The sequence below is a fragment of the Chironomus tepperi genome, unplaced genomic scaffold (genome assembly GCF_022539635.2).
Source record: "Chironomus tepperi strain 1889 unplaced genomic scaffold, CSIRO-AGI_Ctep_v1 contig_354, whole genome shotgun sequence".
Taxonomy (NCBI): Eukaryota; Metazoa; Arthropoda; class Insecta; order Diptera; family Chironomidae; genus Chironomus; species Chironomus tepperi.
In genome coordinates, this window is record NW_027226476.1 from 3,738,840 (window position 1) to 3,755,774 (window position 16,935).

The 16,935-nt window shown below is 39.9% G+C and overlaps 1 protein-coding gene and 1 pseudogene across 1 annotated transcript; both read right to left on the minus strand.

Annotated features, from left to right (window-relative positions):
- Positions 1-1,238: 1,238 nt before the first annotated feature.
- LOC139094447 (serine/arginine repetitive matrix protein 2-like) lies at positions 1,239-11,105 on the minus strand (the record flags this gene model as incomplete). The annotated part of the gene is made up of 9 exons (XM_070645484.1): positions 1,239-1,760; positions 1,828-3,162; positions 3,519-4,429; positions 4,483-5,721; positions 5,821-7,101; positions 7,327-8,482; positions 10,070-10,245; positions 10,471-10,619; positions 10,797-11,105. Coding segments are annotated over 9 exons (6,891 nt in total), but the record flags the coding sequence as incomplete, so codon positions are not given.
- Positions 11,106-11,473: 368 nt separating this feature from the next.
- On the minus strand, positions 11,474-15,025 carry LOC139094448 (S-antigen protein-like; annotated as a pseudogene).
- Between the last annotated feature and the right edge of the window lie 1,910 nt (positions 15,026-16,935).

Sequence of the window (16,935 nt, forward strand, 5' to 3'; positions counted from 1 at the left end):
CACGAGATGTCGCTGGCTATGGTTAAGAGATTCTTGTACTTACTTCGCTTGTAGAGCATATCAAGTGCAGGTCATTTGTGATTCGTGGATTTTCATAATTGTCACTTTAAGCTGGTTCTATTGCTTTTCCTATTACTGATTCCCTATTCACTTTCTAATACCAATTACTTCCCTTAACAGCAAAGAACGAGCCCGAATCATTTGGCAGAAACTATGGATTTCATTGAATCCATAGATTTTGTGGAATCCATGGATGAATTTATGAAAATCATGGAATTTATGGATTTTTTGGTGGATTCTATGGTGGTTCTGATCCCACTATAAACTGTAGGTCTATTGAGTGCAGTAGTTTGGCGCACCCTAACTTGTTAAACAATCATTAGCCGCACTATTAAAGGTTTTTTTTCAATGGAATTTATGGTTTCAATCAGATGATCCACTCCCGCAAAGAACAGGCTTTCATTTTACACTATGGTACCTAAAAGCGGTCTCTTTGCCTGTTAGTGGTAAAGCAACTCTATCAACGAACAAGCGTTCTTTAGTTGTATCCGTGATTATTCACAATCTCAAAATTCAGAATTAAAGATCTTATTTGATGGAGCATTTGCAGATCATCTAACAAGATGTCATTCTAATCAACAACTATTTACTTTGTTTCGTCCTATGAAGTCAGACTCAGTAAAAAGCTAATACAGGCATGGTTTACTCCTACAATTATAATGGATGCTCTTTACTTCTTAGGGTCAACGAAGGTAGCAAACAAAGCAATGAGCCAATAACTCAATAATCCTGAACTAGGTTGATATTTCGCTCTTCATGTAGCCAGCCAAGAAGCCATTCTTTACTTACTTACTTACTTACTGGAACCATGCTCCGACTTGAAGCTTCGATTGCTACAAAAGTCCTTCCATCTGACATTGTGGCTGGCTGTATCACAAAGCTTGTACAAATTCTCAGTTTTGACATCTTACTGGCATTCCTTCATTACTGTACTACGCCATGTTGCTCTTGGAGCACCTGGACGCCTTTTCCCTTGTGGATTCCAACCAAGGGCAGTATAGCAAGCTTGTGTCTCACCCCCAGCTACCAAACTATTTTGTTTAGAAGACATTATTCTATAAAAATGAAGCTAGGACATTAAAAATGAATAAAAAGGCATAAAAATGTTAATTGAAGAGCTATAAAGTCGCTTTATTTTGTATGAAAAAAGACAAAAATTTTCTTACACTAAAATTTTGCTTTATAGGAAAACAACAAAATAAAGACTTGGTGCAGGATAGACAAAAGTGATTCTAATTCAAAGTAGAGTATGGAAAGGATAAGAAAGTATTATCTAATCACCACTTATTATAGGATAGGATTACTAAAGTAGACAATTTAGGACTTAAAATATGTGAGGAATTTAAAATAGTTTCTAGTAGTAATTTAGGAGTTGAGGACATCTTCCAAGCCTTTAACAGCATCTTGGAGTGCCTTGCCAAACTTCTCCTTCTTTTCAGGTGTCAATTTCTTGCCATCAACTTCAACACTTCCAGCTTCAATGTCACCACCTTGTGGTTTGAACAATTTAGCCAAAATGTCAAACATTCCAGTCTTTTTGGTGTTGGATTCTTCACATTCTGGGAATTTGGCACCATCACAATTGCAGTTCTTCTTGCAACAATCTTTGTCATAGACATCACGGTAGAAGTATTTGAGTAATACATCAATGATCATCTTACGACGTTTACAATCAGGTGCACATGTACAGTCACAAGGTTCTAAAATATATATATAGGAACATATTAATCAATTAAGTATAATACAAAATATAATCTCATGACATACTCTTTGTAGTAACATCCTCGTCACTTTCACCGGAATCGACACATGTTGTTGGAACTGGAGTTGGTTCTGATACTTCTTGACTTTCTTCGGATTCACTGCAAGTTGTTGCTGGAGTTGAGGTTGGATCATGTACTGGAGGGTCTTCTCTAGGTCCTTCCATAGGATCTTGAGGTTCTCCTCTAGTCGTGGAGGTTGTTGGAGCTGCAGTAGTTTCTGAAACTTCCTCGTCACTTTCACCAGATTCTCCACAAGTTGTTGCTGGAGTTGAGGTTGGACCATGTACTGGAGGGTCTTCTCTAGGTCCTTCCATAGGATCTTGAGGTTCTCCTCTAGTCGTGGAGGTTGTTGGAGCTGCAGTAGTTTCTGAAACTTCCTCGTCACTTTCACCAGATTCTCCACAAGTTGTTGCTGGAGTTGAGGTTGGATCATGTACTGGAGGGTCTTCTCTAGGTCCTTCCATAGGATCTTGAGGTTCTCCTCTAGTCGTGGAGGTTCTTGGAGCTGCAGTAGTTTCTGAAACTTCCTCGTCACTTTCACCGGAATCGACACATGTTGTTGCTGGAGTTGGAACTGACTGATGATAACATCTACAGGTTTCAGGATCAAACACACCTCTTGATTTGATACATGCAGCATTTAATCTTTTTCTGATTTGATCATCGCATTTTTCTGGTCTGCCTGATTCTTCATCAGGATTCATTGGTGCTGGAGTTGATTCTTGACCTTGTCCATCACTCTCACCAGAATCGACACATGTTGTTGGTACTACTGGAACTGGTTTAGGATTGCATTTACATGTTGCAGCATCAAATACACCATCTGATTTAAGACATGCTTCACTAAACATTTTAGCAAGTCTAGCATCATTGCATACAGGAGCTTCCTGACTTTCATCAGATTCTTCACAAGTTGTTGGAACAGGAGTAGATTCCAAAACTTCATGACTCTCTTCGGATTCAATGCATGTCGTTGAATGATAAGGTCTTGGTCCAGACTTGCTGTGTCTTGGTCCTGATTTGTTTGGTCTTGGTCCAGACTTGCTGCATTTTGGTCCTGATTGGCTTGGTTTCTTAACAGAGACACATCTGCAGTTGGCTTTATTGAATTTACCTTTTCTTAGGGCACATTTTCTGGATGCAGATCTTCTCATTGAACTGTTGCATATTTCAGGCCTTGGTCTACTTGATTTTGGTCCTGATTTGCGACTATGTGGTCCGCTTGATCTAGGTGAGGATTTTTTACTATGTGGTCTAGATTTGCTTGGTGTTGGTCCAGACTTGCTTCGTTTTGGTCCTGATTTGTTTGGTCTTGGTCCAGACTTGCTACGTTTTGGTCCTGATTTGTGTGGTTTTGGTCCAGACTTGCTTCGTCTTGGTCCTGATTTGTGTGGTTTTGGTCCAGACTTGCTTCGTTTTGGTCCTGATTTGTTTGGTCTTGGTCCAGACTTGCTACGTTTTGGTCCTGATTTGTGTGGTTTTGGTCCAGACTTGCTTCGTTTTGGTACTGATTGGCTTGGTTTCTTAACAGAGACACATCTGCAGTTGGCTTTATTGAATTTACCTTTTCTTAGGGCACATTTTCTGGATGCAGATCTTCTCATTGAACTGTTGCATATTTCAGGCCTTGGTCTACTTGATTTTGGTCCTGATTTGCGACTATGTGGTCCGCTTGATCTAGGTGAGGATTTTTACTATGTGGTCTAGATTTGCTTGGTGTTGGTCCAGACTTGCTTCGTTTTGGTCCTGATTTGTTTGGTCTTGGTCCAGACTTGCTTCGTTTTGGTCCTGATTTGTTTGGTTTTGGTCCAGACTTGCTGCGTTTTGGTACTGATTGGCTTGGTTTCTTAACAGAGACACATCTGCAGTTGGCTTTATTGAATTTACCTTTTCTTAGGGCACATTTTCTGGATGCAGATCTTCTCATTGAACTGTTGCATATTTCAGGCCTTGGTCTACTTGATTTTGGTCCTGATTTGCGACTATGTGGTCCGCTTGATCTAGGTGAGGATTTTTTACTATGTGGTCTAGATTTGCTTGGTGTTGGTCCAGACTTGCTACGTTTTGGTCCTGAGTTGTGTGGTTTTGGTCCAGACTTGCTACGCTTTGGTCCTGATTTGTTTGGTCTTGGTCCAGACTTGCTACGTTTTGGTCCTGATTGGCTTGGTTTCTTAACAGAGACACATCTGCAGTTGGCTTTATTGAATTTACCTTTTCTTAGGGCACATTTTCTGGATGCAGATCTTCTCATTGAACTGTTGCATATTTCAGGCCTTGGTCTACTTGATTTTGGTCCTGATTTGCGACTATGTGGTCCGCTTGATCTAGGTGAGGATTTTTTACTATGTGGTCTAGATTTGCTTGGTGTTGGTCCAGACTTGCTACGTTTTGGTCCTGAGTTGTGTGGTTTTGGTCCAGACTTGCTGCGTTTTGGTCCTGATTGGCTTGGTTTCTTAACAGAGACACATCTGCAGTTGGCTTTATTGAATTTACCTTTTCTTAGGGCACATTTTCTGGATGCAGATCTTCTCATTGAACTGTTGCATATTTCAGGCCTTGGTCTACTTGATTTTGGTCCTGATTTGCGACTATGTGGTCCGCTTGATCTAGGTGAGGATTTTTACTATGTGGTCTAGATTTGCTTGGTGTTGGTCCAGACTTGCTTCGTTTTGGTCCTGATTTGTTTGGTCTTGGTCCAGACTTGCTTCGTTTTGGTCCTGATTTGTTTGGTTTTGGTCCAGACTTGCTGCGTTTTGGTACTGATTGGCTTGGTTTCTTAACAGAGACACATCTGCAGTTGGCTTTATTGAATTTACCTTTTCTTAGGGCACATTTTCTGGATGCAGATCTTCTCATTGAACTGTTGCATATTTCAGGCCTTGGTCTACTTGATTTTGGTCCTGATTTGCGACTATGTGGTCCGCTTGATCTAGGTGAGGATTTTTTACTATGTGGTCTAGATTTGCTTGGTGTTGGTCCAGACTTGCTACGTTTTGGTCCTGAGTTGTGTGGTTTTGGTCCAGACTTGCTACGCTTTGGTCCTGATTTGTTTGGTCTTGGTCCAGACTTGCTACGTTTTGGTCCTGATTGGCTTGGTTTCTTAACAGAGACACATCTGCAGTTGGCTTTATTGAATTTACCTTTTCTTAGGGCACATTTTCTGGATGCAGATCTTCTCATTGAACTGTTGCATATTTCAGGCCTTGGTCTACTTGATTTTGGTCCTGATTTGCGACTATGTGGTCCGCTTGATCTAGGTGAGGATTTTTTACTATGTGGTCTAGATTTGCTTGGTGTTGGTCCAGACTTGCTACGTTTTGGTCCTGAGTTGTGTGGTTTTGGTCCAGACTTGCTGCGTTTTGGTCCTGATTGGCTTGGTTTCTTAACAGAGACACATCTGCAGTTGGCTTTATTGAATTTACCTTTTCTTAGGGCACATTTTCTGGATGCAGATCTTCTCATTGAACTGTTGCATATTTCAGGCCTTGGTCTACTTGATTTTGGTCCTGATTTGCGACTATGTGGTCCGCTTGATCTAGGTGAGGATTTTTTACTATGTGGTCTAGATTTGCTTGGTGTTGGTCCAGACTTGCTTCGTTTTGGTCCTGATTTGTTTGGTCTTGGTCCAGACTTGCTACGTTTTGATCCTGATTTGTGTGGTTTTGGTCCAGACTTGCTTCGTTTTGGTCCTGATTTGTGTGGTTTTGGTCCAGACTTGCTTCGTTTTGGTCCTGATTTGTTTGGTTTTGGTCCAGACTTGCTGCGTTTTGGTACTGATTGGCTTGGTTTCTTAACAGAGACACATCTGCAGTTGGCTTTATTGAATTTACCTTTTCTTAGGGCACATTTTCTGGATGCAGATCTTCTCATTGAACTGTTGCATATTTCAGGCCTTGGTCTACTTGATTTTGGTCCTGATTTGCGACTATGTGGTCCGCTTGATCTAGGTGAGGATTTTTTACTATGTGGTCTAGATTTGCTTGGTGTTGGTCCAGACTTGCTTCGTTTTGGTCCTGATTTGTTTGGTCTTGGTCCAGACTTGCTACGTTTTGGTCCTGATTTGTTTGGTGTTGGTCCAGACTTGCTACGTTTTGGTCCTGAGTTGTGTGGTTTTGGTCCAGACTTGCTGCGTTTTGGTCCTGATTGGCTTGGTTTCTTAACAGAGACACATCTGCAGTTGGCTTTATTGAATTTACCTTTTCTTAGGGCACATTTTCTGGATGCAGATCTTCTCATTGAACTGTTGCATATTTCAGGCCTTGGTCTACTTGATTTTGGTCCTGATTTGCGACTATGTGGTCCGCTTGATCTAGGTGAGGATTTTTTACTATGTGGTCTAGATTTGCTTGGTGTTGGTCCAGACTTGCTACGTTTTGGTCCTGAGTTGTGTGGTTTTGGTCCAGACTTGCTGCGTTTTGGTCCTGATTGGCTTGGTTTCTTAACAGAGACACATCTGCAGTTGGCTTTATTGAATTTACCTTTTCTTAGGGCACATTTTCTGGATGCAGATCTTCTCATTGAACTGTTGCATATTTCAGGCCTTGGTCTACTTGATTTTGGTCCTGATTTGCGACTATGTGGTCCGCTTGATCTAGGTGAGGATTTTTTACTATGTGGTCTAGATTTGCTTGGTGTTGGTCCAGACTTGCTACGTTTTGGTCCTGAGTTGTGTGGTTTTGGTCCAGACTTGCTACGCTTTGGTCCTGATTTGTTTGGTCTTGGTCCAGACTTGCTACGTTTTGGTCCTGATTGGCTTGGTTTCTTAACAGAGACACATCTGCAGTTGGCTTTATTGAATTTACCTTTTCTTAGGGCACATTTTCTGGATGCAGATCTTCTCATTGAACTGTTGCATATTTCAGGCCTTGGTCTACTTGATTTTGGTCCTGATTTGCGACTATGTGGTCCGCTTGATCTAGGTGAGGATTTTTTACTATGTGGTCTAGATTTGCTTGGTGTTGGTCCAGACTTGCTTCGTTTTGGTCCTGATTTGTTTGGTCTTGGTCCAGACTTGCTACGTTTTGATCCTGATTTGTGTGGTTTTGGTCCAGACTTGCTTCGTTTTGGTCCTGATTTGTGTGGTTTTGGTCCAGACTTGCTTCGTTTTGGTCCTGATTTGTTTGGTTTTGGTCCAGACTTGCTGCGTTTTGGTACTGATTGGCTTGGTTTCTTAACAGAGACACATCTGCAGTTGGCTTTATTGAATTTACCTTTTCTTAGGGCACATTTTCTGGATGCAGATCTTCTCATTGAACTGTTGCATATTTCAGGCCTTGGTCTACTTGATTTTGGTCCTGATTTGCGACTTTGTGGTCCGCTTGATCTAGGTGAGGATTTTTTACTATGTGGTCTAGATTTGCTTGGTGTTGGTCCAGACTTGCTTCGTTTTGGTCCTGATTTGTTTGGTCTTGGTCCAGACTTGCTACGTTTTGATCCTGATTTGTGTGGTTTTGGTCCAGACTTGCTTCGTTTTGGTCCTGATTTGTGTGGTTTTGGTCCAGACTTGCTTCGTTTTGGTCCTGATTTGTTTGGTCTTGGTCCAGACTTGCTACGTTTTGGTCCTGATTTGTTTGGTTTTGGTCCAGACTTGCTACGCTTTGGTCCTGATTTGTTTGGTCTTGGTCCAGACTTGCTACGTTTTGGTCCTGATTGGCTTGGTTTCTTAACAGAGACACATCTGCAGTTGGCTTTATTGAATTTACCTTTTCTTAGGGCACATTTTCTGGATGCAGATCTTCTCATTGAACTGTTGCATATTTCAGGCCTTGGTCTACTTGATTTTGGTCCTGATTTGCGACTATGTGGTCCGCTTGATCTAGGTGAGGATTTTTTACTATGTGGTCTAGATTTGCTTGGTGTTGGTCCAGACTTGCTACGTTTTGGTCCTGAGTTGTGTGGTTTTGGTCCAGACTTGCTGCGTTTTGGTCCTGATTGGCTTGGTTTCTTAACAGAGACACATCTGCAGTTGGCTTTATTGAATTTACCTTTTCTTAGGGCACATTTTCTGGATGCAGATCTTCTCATTGAACTGTTGCATATTTCAGGCCTTGGTCTACTTGATTTTGGTCCTGATTTGCGACTATGTGGTCCGCTTGATCTAGGTGAGGATTTTTTACTATGTGGTCTAGATTTGCTTGGTGTTGGTCCAGACTTGCTTCGTTTTGGTCCTGATTTGTTTGGTCTTGGTCCAGACTTGCTACGTTTTGATCCTGATTTGTGTGGTTTTGGTCCAGACTTGCTTCGTTTTGGTCCTGATTTGTGTGGTTTTGGTCCAGACTTGCTACGTTTTGGTCCTGATTTGTTTGGTTTTGGTCCAGACTTGCTGCGTTTTGGTACTGATTGGCTTGGTTTCTTAACAGAGACACATCTGCAGTTGGCTTTATTGAATTTACCTTTTCTTAGGGCACATTTTCTGGATGCAGATCTTCTCATTGAACTGTTGCATATTTCAGGCCTTGGTCTACTTGATTTTGGTCCTGATTTGCGACTATGTGGTCCGCTTGATCTAGGTGAGGATTTTTTACTATGTGGTCTAGATTTGCTTGGTGTTGGTCCAGACTTGCTTCGTTTTGGTCCTGATTTGTTTGGTCTTGGTCCAGACTTGCTACGTTTTGATCCTGATTTGTGTGGTTTTGGTCCAGACTTGCTTCGTTTTGGTCCTGATTTGTGTGGTTTTGGTCCAGACTTGCTTCGTTTTGGTCCTGATTTGTGTGGTTTTGGTCCAGACTTGCTTCGTCTTGGTCCTGATTTGTGTGGTTTTGGTCCAGACTTGCTACGTTTTGGTCCTGATTTGTTTGGTCTTGGTCCAGACTTGCTACGTTTTGGTCCTGATTTGTGTGGTTTTGGTCCAGACTTGCTACGTTTTGGTCCTGATTTGTGTGGTTTTGGTCCAGACTTGCTTCGTCTTGGTCCTGATTTGTGTGGTTTTGGTCCAGACTTGCTTCGTTTTGGTCCTGATTTGTTTGGTCTTGGTCCAGACTTGCTACGTTTTGGTCCTGATTTGTGTGGTTTTGGTCCAGACTTGCTTCGTCTTGGTCCTGATTTGTGTGGTTTTGGTCCAGACTTGCTGCGTTTTGGTCCTGATTTATTTGGTCTTGGTCCAGACTTGCTACGTTTTGGTCCTGATTTGTGTGGTTTTGGTCCAGACTTGCTACGTTTTGGTCCTGATTTGTTTGGTCTTGGTCCAGACTTGCTTCGTTTTGGTCCTGATTTGTGTGGTTTTGGTCCAGACTTGCTTCGTCTTGGTCCTGATTTGTGTGGTTTTGGTCCAGACTTGCTGCGTTTTGGTCCTGATTTATTTGGTCTTGGTCCAGACTTGCTACGTTTTGGTCCTGATTTGTTTGGTTTTGGTCCAGACTTGCTTCGTTTTGGTCCTGATTTGTTTGGTCTTGGTCCAGACTTGCTACGTTTTGGTCCTGATTTGTGTGGTTTTGGTCCAGACTTGCTTCGTTTTGGTCCTGATTTGTGTGGTTTTGGTCCAGACTTGCTTCGTTTTGGTCCTGATTTGTTTGGTTTTGGTCCAGACTTGCTTCGTTTTGGTCCTGATTTGTTTGGTCTTGGTCCAGACTTGCTACGTTTTGGTCCTGATTTGTTTGGTCTTGGTCCAGACTTGCTTCGTTTTGGTCCTGATTTGTGTGGTTTTGGTCCAGACTTGCTTCGTCTTGGTCCTGATTTGTGTGGTTTTGGTCCAGGCTTGCTGCGTTTTGGTCCTGATTTGTGTGGTTTTGGTCCAGACTTGCTACGTTTTGGTCCTGATTTGTTTGGTCTTGGTCCAGACTTGCTTCGTTTTGGTCCTGATTTGTGTGGTTTTGGTCCAGACTTGCTTCGTCTTGGTCCTGATTTGTGTGGTTTTGGTCCAGACTTGCTGCGTTTTGGTCCTGATTTATTTGGTCTTGGTCCAGACTTGCTACGTTTTGGTCGTGATTTGTTTGGTTTTGGTCCAGACTTGCTTCGTTTTGGTCCTGATTTGTTTGGTCTTGGTCCAGACTTGCTACGTTTTGGTCCTGATTTGTGTGGTTTTGGTCCAGACTTGCTACGTTTTGGTCCTGATTTGTTTGGTCTTGGTCCAGACTTGCTACGTTTTGGTCCTGATTTGTTTGGTTTTGGTCCAGACTTGCTTCGTTTTGGTCCTGATTTGTTTGGTCTTGGTCCAGACTTGCTACGTTTTGGTCCTGATTTGTGTGGTTTTGGTCCAGACTTGCTTCGTCTTGGTCCTGATTTGTGTGGTTTTGGTCCAGACTTGCTACGTTTTGGTCCTGATTTGTTTGGTCTTGGTCCAGACTTGCTACGTTTTGGTCCTGATTGGCTTGGTTTCTTAACAGAGACACATCTGCAGTTGGCTTTATTGAATTTACCTTTTCTTAGGGCACATTTTCTGGATGCAGATCTTCTCATTGAACTGTTGCATATTTCAGGCCTTGGTCTACTTGATTTTGGTCCTGATTTGCGACTTTGTGGTCCGCTTGATCTAGGTGAGGATTTTTTACTATGTGGTCTAGATTTGCTTGGTGTTGGTCCAGACTTGCTTCGTTTTGGTCCTGATTTGTTTGGTCTTGGTCCAGACTTGCTACGTTTTGGTCCTGATTTGTGTGGTTTTGGTCCAGACTTGCTTCGTCTTGGTCCTGATTTGTGTGGTTTTGGTCCAGACTTGCTTCGTTTTGGTCCTGATTTGTTTGGTCTTGGTCCAGACTTGCTACGTTTTGGTCCTGATTTGTGTGGTTTTGGTCCAGACTTGCTACGTTTTGGTCCTGATTTGTTTGGTCTTGGTCCAGACTTGCTACGTTTTGGTCCTGATTTGTGTGGTTTTGGTCCAGACTTGCTACGTTTTGGTCCTGATTTGTGTGGTTTTGGTCCAGACTTGCTTCGTCTTGGTCCTGATTTGTGTGGTTTTGGTCCAGACTTGCTTCGTTTTGGTCCTGATTTGTTTGGTCTTGGTCCAGACTTGCTACGTTTTGGTCCTGATTTGTGTGGTTTTGGTCCAGACTTGCTTCGTCTTGGTCCTGATTTGTGTGGTTTTGGTCCAGACTTGCTGCGTTTTGGTCCTGATTTATTTGGTCTTGGTCCAGACTTGCTACGTTTTGGTCCTGATTTGTGTGGTTTTGGTCCAGACTTGCTACGTTTTGGTCCTGATTTGTTTGGTCTTGGTCCAGACTTGCTTCGTTTTGGTCCTGATTTGTGTGGTTTTGGTCCAGACTTGCTTCGTCTTGGTCCTGATTTGTGTGGTTTTGGTCCAGACTTGCTGCGTTTTGGTCCTGATTTATTTGGTCTTGGTCCAGACTTGCTACGTTTTGGTCCTGATTTGTGTGGTTTTGGTCCAGACTTGCTACGTTTTGGTCCTGATTTGTTTGGTCTTGGTCCAGACTTGCTTCGTTTTGGTCCTGATTTGTGTGGTTTTGGTCCAGAATTGCTTCGTTTTGGTCCTGATTTGTTTGGTCTTGGTCCAGACTTGCTACGTTTTGGTCCTGATTTGTGTGGTTTTGGTCCAGACTTGCTACGTTTTGGTCCTGATTTGTGTGGTTTTGGTCCAGACTTGCTGCGTTTTGGTCCTGATTTGTGTGGTTTTGGTCCAGACTTGCTACGTTTTGGTCCTGATTGGCTTGGTTTCTTAACAGAGACACATCTGCAGTTGGCTTTATTGAATTTACCTTTTCTTATGGCACATTTTCTGGATGCAGATCTTCTCATTGAACTGTTGCATATTTCAGGCCTTGGTCTACTTGATTTTGGTCCTGATTTGCGACTTTGTGGTCCGCTTGATCTAGGTGAGGATTTTTTACTATGTGGTCTAGATTTAGGGTATCCATGAGGTCCTTCCATAGGATCTTGAGGTTCTCCTCTAGTCGTGGAGGTTGTTGGAGCTGCAGTAGTTTCTGAAACTTCCTCATCACTTTCACCAGATTCTCCACAAGTTGTTGCTGGAGTTGAGGTTGGATCATGTACTGGAGGGTCTTCTCTAGGTCCTTCCATAGGATCTTGAGGTTCTCCTCTAGTCGTGGAGGTTGTTGGAGCTGCAGTAGTTTCTGAAACTTCCTCATCACTTTCACCAGATTCTCCACAAGTTGTTGCTGGAGTTGAGGTTGGATCATGTACTGGAGGGTCTTCTCTAGGTCCTTCCATAGGATCTTGAGGTTCTCCTCTAGTCGTGGAGGTTGTTGGAGCTGCAGTAGTTTCTGAAACTTCCTCGTCACTTTCACCAGATTCTCCACAAGTTGTTGCTGGAGTTGAGGTTGGATCATGTACTGGAGGGTCTTCTCTAGGTCCTTCCATAGGATCTTGAGGTTCTCCTCTAGTCGTGGAGGTTCTTGGAGCTGCAGTAGTTTCTGAAACTTCCTCGTCACTTTCACCAGATTCTCCACAAGTTGTTGCTGGAGTTGAGGTTGGATCATGTACTGGAGGGTCTTCTCTAGGTCCTTCCATAGGATCTTGAGGTTCTCCTCTAGTCGTGGAGGTTGTTGGAGCTGCAGTAGTTTCTGAAACTTCCTCGTCACTTTCACCGGAATCGACACATGTTGTTGGTACTACTGGAACTGGTTTAGGATTGCATTTACATGTTGCAGCATCAAATACACCATCTGATTTAAGACATGCTTCACTAAACATTTTAGCAAGTCTAGCATCATTGCATACAGGAGCTTCCTGACTTTCATCAGATTCTTCACAAGTTGTTGGAACAGGAGTAGATTCCAAAACTTCATGACTCTCTTCGGATTCAATGCATGTCGTTGAATGATAAGGTCTTGGTCCAGACTTGCTGTGTCTTGGTCCTGATTTGTTTGGTTTTGGTAAAGACTTGCTACGCTTTGGTCCACTTGAACTTGGTCCATGACCTGGTTTTTCTGGACGTCCGTGACTTGGTTTTTCTGGATGTCCATGACTTGGTTTTTCTGGATGTCCTTGACTTGGTTTTTCTGGACGTCCATGACTTGGTTTTTCTGGTCGTCCGTGACTTGGTTTTTCTGGACGTCCATGACTTGGTTTTTCTGGTCGTCCGTGACTTGGTTTTTCTGGATGTCCATGACTTGATTTTTCTGGATGTCCTTGACTTGGTTTTTCTGGACGTCCATGACTTGGTTTTTCTGGTCGTCCGTGACTTGGTTTTTTTGGATGTCCATGACCTGGTTTTTCTGGGCGTCCGTGACTTGGTTTTTCTGGATGTCCATGACCTGGTTTTTCTGGATGTCCGCGACTTGGTTTTTCTGGATGTCCGTGACTTGGTTTTTCTGGATGTCCTTGACTTGGTTTTTCTGGACGTCCATGACTTGGTTTTTCTGGTCGTCCGTGACTTGGTTTTTCTGGATGTCCATGACTTGGTTTTTCTGGATGTCCGCGACTTGGTTTTTCTGGATGTCCATGACCTGGTTTTTCTGGACGTCCGCGACTTGGTTTTTCTGGATGTCCATGACCTGGTTTTTCTGGGCGTCCGCGACTTGGTTTTTCTGGATGTCCATGACCTGGTTTTTCTGGACGTCCGCGACTTGGTTTTTCTGAATGTCCGCGACTTGGCTTTTCTGGACGTCCGCGACTTGGCTTCTTTGGATGTCCTCGACTTGGTTTTTCAGGACGTGTTCTTGGTTCTGAATCTGGATTTTCATTGGATTTGTCATCATCGGTTTCAGATGATCCTGAATTTTCATCAGAATCAGCAGGTTGTGTTTCCTTATCAGGCTTTTCGCAATCACATGTTTGTGCATTAAACTTTCCTTTTTCTTTATCGCATTCAGCTGCAGCCTTTTGTTTCATTGCATCATCACATTTTGGTTTTGGTCCTGGTCCTGGTCCTGGTTGTGGAGCTGGTTTTGGTTCTTCACTTGAACTTGATTCTGAGCTACTTTCACCTTCTTCTTCTGGTTCAACTTCATCATCACCTGGTTTCTTCCCTTCTTTTTCTTCTTAATGATTTCATCAGATTCACCATCATCTTCTTCTGATGTTTCTGTCTCATCTTCTATGACTTCTTCGATCGTTTCTTCTTCATCAGGCTCAGTGTTGCCTTTGTTTTCCTTTCCTTTCTTTCCTGTTGGCTTGACTCCGGCTGTTGTTGACTGTTGAAGTTATTATTAACTCAGTTTAGTTTTATTTACAGGATTAACATAGTTACTACTTCTAAATTCTAAATCTATATCTCTTCCATTGTGTTCTATATTTAAAAACAACAATGTGCTTAATTAGATGCTGATTACTCACCTCATCTTCGTATTCGTAGTCATATTCATATTCGTAATCGTACTCGTATTCATCATCACTAGAAATAAAATGAAAATGAAATTTATATTTATTTTAAATAATTAACATTTGCTTTTTAACTCTCAAAATTAAACAAAAACTTTTTTTTAAATTTAAATTTTAAGAATGTTTTTGAAAGTTGAAAATTGATGACAATTAAATCGGATTAATTTTACTTACTCGTAATACTCATCATCGCTATATAATTAAAAAAATTTAAATAAAATTTACTATTAGTTTTTTCATTAAATTATTTTTAAAATAAAATTCAATTTTCAATATTTAAAATTTTCATATATATCAATAAATTAAATTATATTTTTATAATTTTTAAAAACTATAAATTTTCAATTATTATGAGATTTAATTTTGATAAAAAGTGTAAAAATTTAAATAAAATTTAATATTAAATTTAATTATTTTTGTAAGATTGATCTAGTTTCAATTCCTTTTTAACAATTTTTAAAAATTATTGAAATTTAAATAATATTTAAATGGTTAAAAAAAATTTAAATTAAAAAAAAATTATTTAAATTTTAAAAAAATAATTTAAATTTTAATGAAGCAATTTAAAAAAAATTGCAATAAAATATCAATAAATAAGAAGTAAAATTTGTAAAATTATTACAAAATAATATTCAAAATTACTCATATATAGTTTTAATGTTTAATATATCTAATTTGAATAAATATTCATTCCCGTTCTAATGAATTGCTGTAAATTTTATTTTTTAATTAAAAATTTTGAAAAAAAAACACATGTTTTTCAAGAATGTTCAAAAAAAAATTAATTATTTTGTTAAAACTTACTAATACTCATCTGAATACTCATCGCCATATTCATAGTCGTCACCACCGTCGACTGGACCTTCAGGATCTGATGGACCTTCTGGCTTTCCTGGATTTTCAGGCTTACCTTCCGGTCTCTCAGGTCTGTCGGTTCGTCTCGGTCTCTCCGGTGGTGCCGGCGTAGTTTCCATATCGGCGATCTTCTTCTTCGGAGGAGGTTGAGCATTTGGGTTTTCCTTCTTAATGATTTCCAACACTTCATCAGAGCATACAATCTCTTTGTTAGTGTTTTCTTCACATGAAGATTCGGATTTAGACCCGAACACACTTGCAGTTCCAATAAGGAACAGCAAAATTAAAAATGATTTTTTCATTTTTTCACTTCTTTTTCACTTGGTTTTCACTTATTTTACACTTCTTTACTATTTCTAGGAGAAGTCTGGAAATGAATTCCAAAAACTGAATTTCCAAGGCTCCGAGGTCCTCCTTTTATACCCATAAATTGAGAGAGTCAACCATATGACTTGATGCTGTCTCTTTCATCCAGCATAGCATCGATTAAATTTCATATAAATTTAAATAATTTATTTAAAACATTTATGATAAATTTTTATCTTGTAATAATTTTACTGTACCAAAATTGAGAAAATGAAAAGGATCAATATAGTTTCATTGAGAAAAGAGAGACTAAATTTTGACTCAGTTGTGTACCAGGTCTTGATCGAAACAGATGATAGTCACTGACAAAAAAAAAAGATGATGAAATTACAAAAATGAGTTCAAAAATTGGAAATATCAATTTTTAGATTGCAAAAAAATTTGTGAATTTTTGGACATTATTTTTAAATTAGAATTATTTTTAAAGTAAGTTAGTAAGGATTCTGAGATCAACAAATTTTATGAAAATTATTCCAAAATTGATTATAATTCTAAGTTATCCAAAGAATTCAGAATTGTGTGTGATGGTGAAATTTATAGTTTGATCAATTCAATGAGAAACTTTAGTCGATCTTGGTACTAATTAGTAATGAACCTCAAATAAGAATTTCATTAAAATTAAAAGAAATATTTTAAAGTAAATTGTCATAGGATGGACAAGAACAAAGAACAGTAGGACAGTCCGAATAGCACAAACCGATTCATCAATCATAAATTTGACCTCGTCCTGAGTTTGTCCCTGATTTCAAGAGTTACGCTAATTTGATGACGCGGATTTTGAATCGATTATCCAAATTATGTTATTCAGGAAGGCTTAACAGATCAGCAAACTTTTCATTACATTTATTAAAATTCTACCATTTAATGCTAGAATCCATAAGTGTCCTTGAATTTCAAAAAAAATTTCATACAGATCAAATAATCGAATTAAAAACAACAATCGGACAGAGTATTTGCACAAATTTCATGGCAGGAATTCATTTTGGAGTCGGACATTGGAGTACGATTAAAATCCAGTGAAGTCCCAATCCCAGAATCTTGTCAACTGATGAAGAGTATTGAACAAAGTTATGTGAAATCATCATCATCAATACCTAGACACTATTAGATTTAGGAACGGATCAGGAACTTGAAGTGTAGCGAGGGACAAAAATACAATGGCTATTAGAAAATCTAATGATTGGAATATTGAAGGTATCACGACCATATATGGATCAAAGTCACATATTCCAGTTTGCTCAATTGCATATGAGACATAATTGACTAAATTTAGTAATAAACTTTTGACATATTTGATCAAATTTATCAATTTTACAACATAATAATCTGTAAACTACCTTTAGATAGAATTCTAAGACTTACTATTAACGTGTTTTGATCCTCGTTTTTAAACAATGCCTTTACGGCAAAATTGAAAATATGATCGAATAAAATGTTTAATCAAGTGTAATGACTTTGCTCTTTTGCTACAGAAAAATAACATAGAAATATTTCTATTTCGCTTTATTGTCGTCAATGATAAAATAAACGGAAAAACCCAAAATGTGAAACAAAAGTAATATTTGAACAGATGTAGAATGAGTTTGATGAGAACGTGGAGCAATTGTAGATCAAGTTTGCATCGTGGTTCGCATGATGAGACATGATTTCATAAAAATTCAAA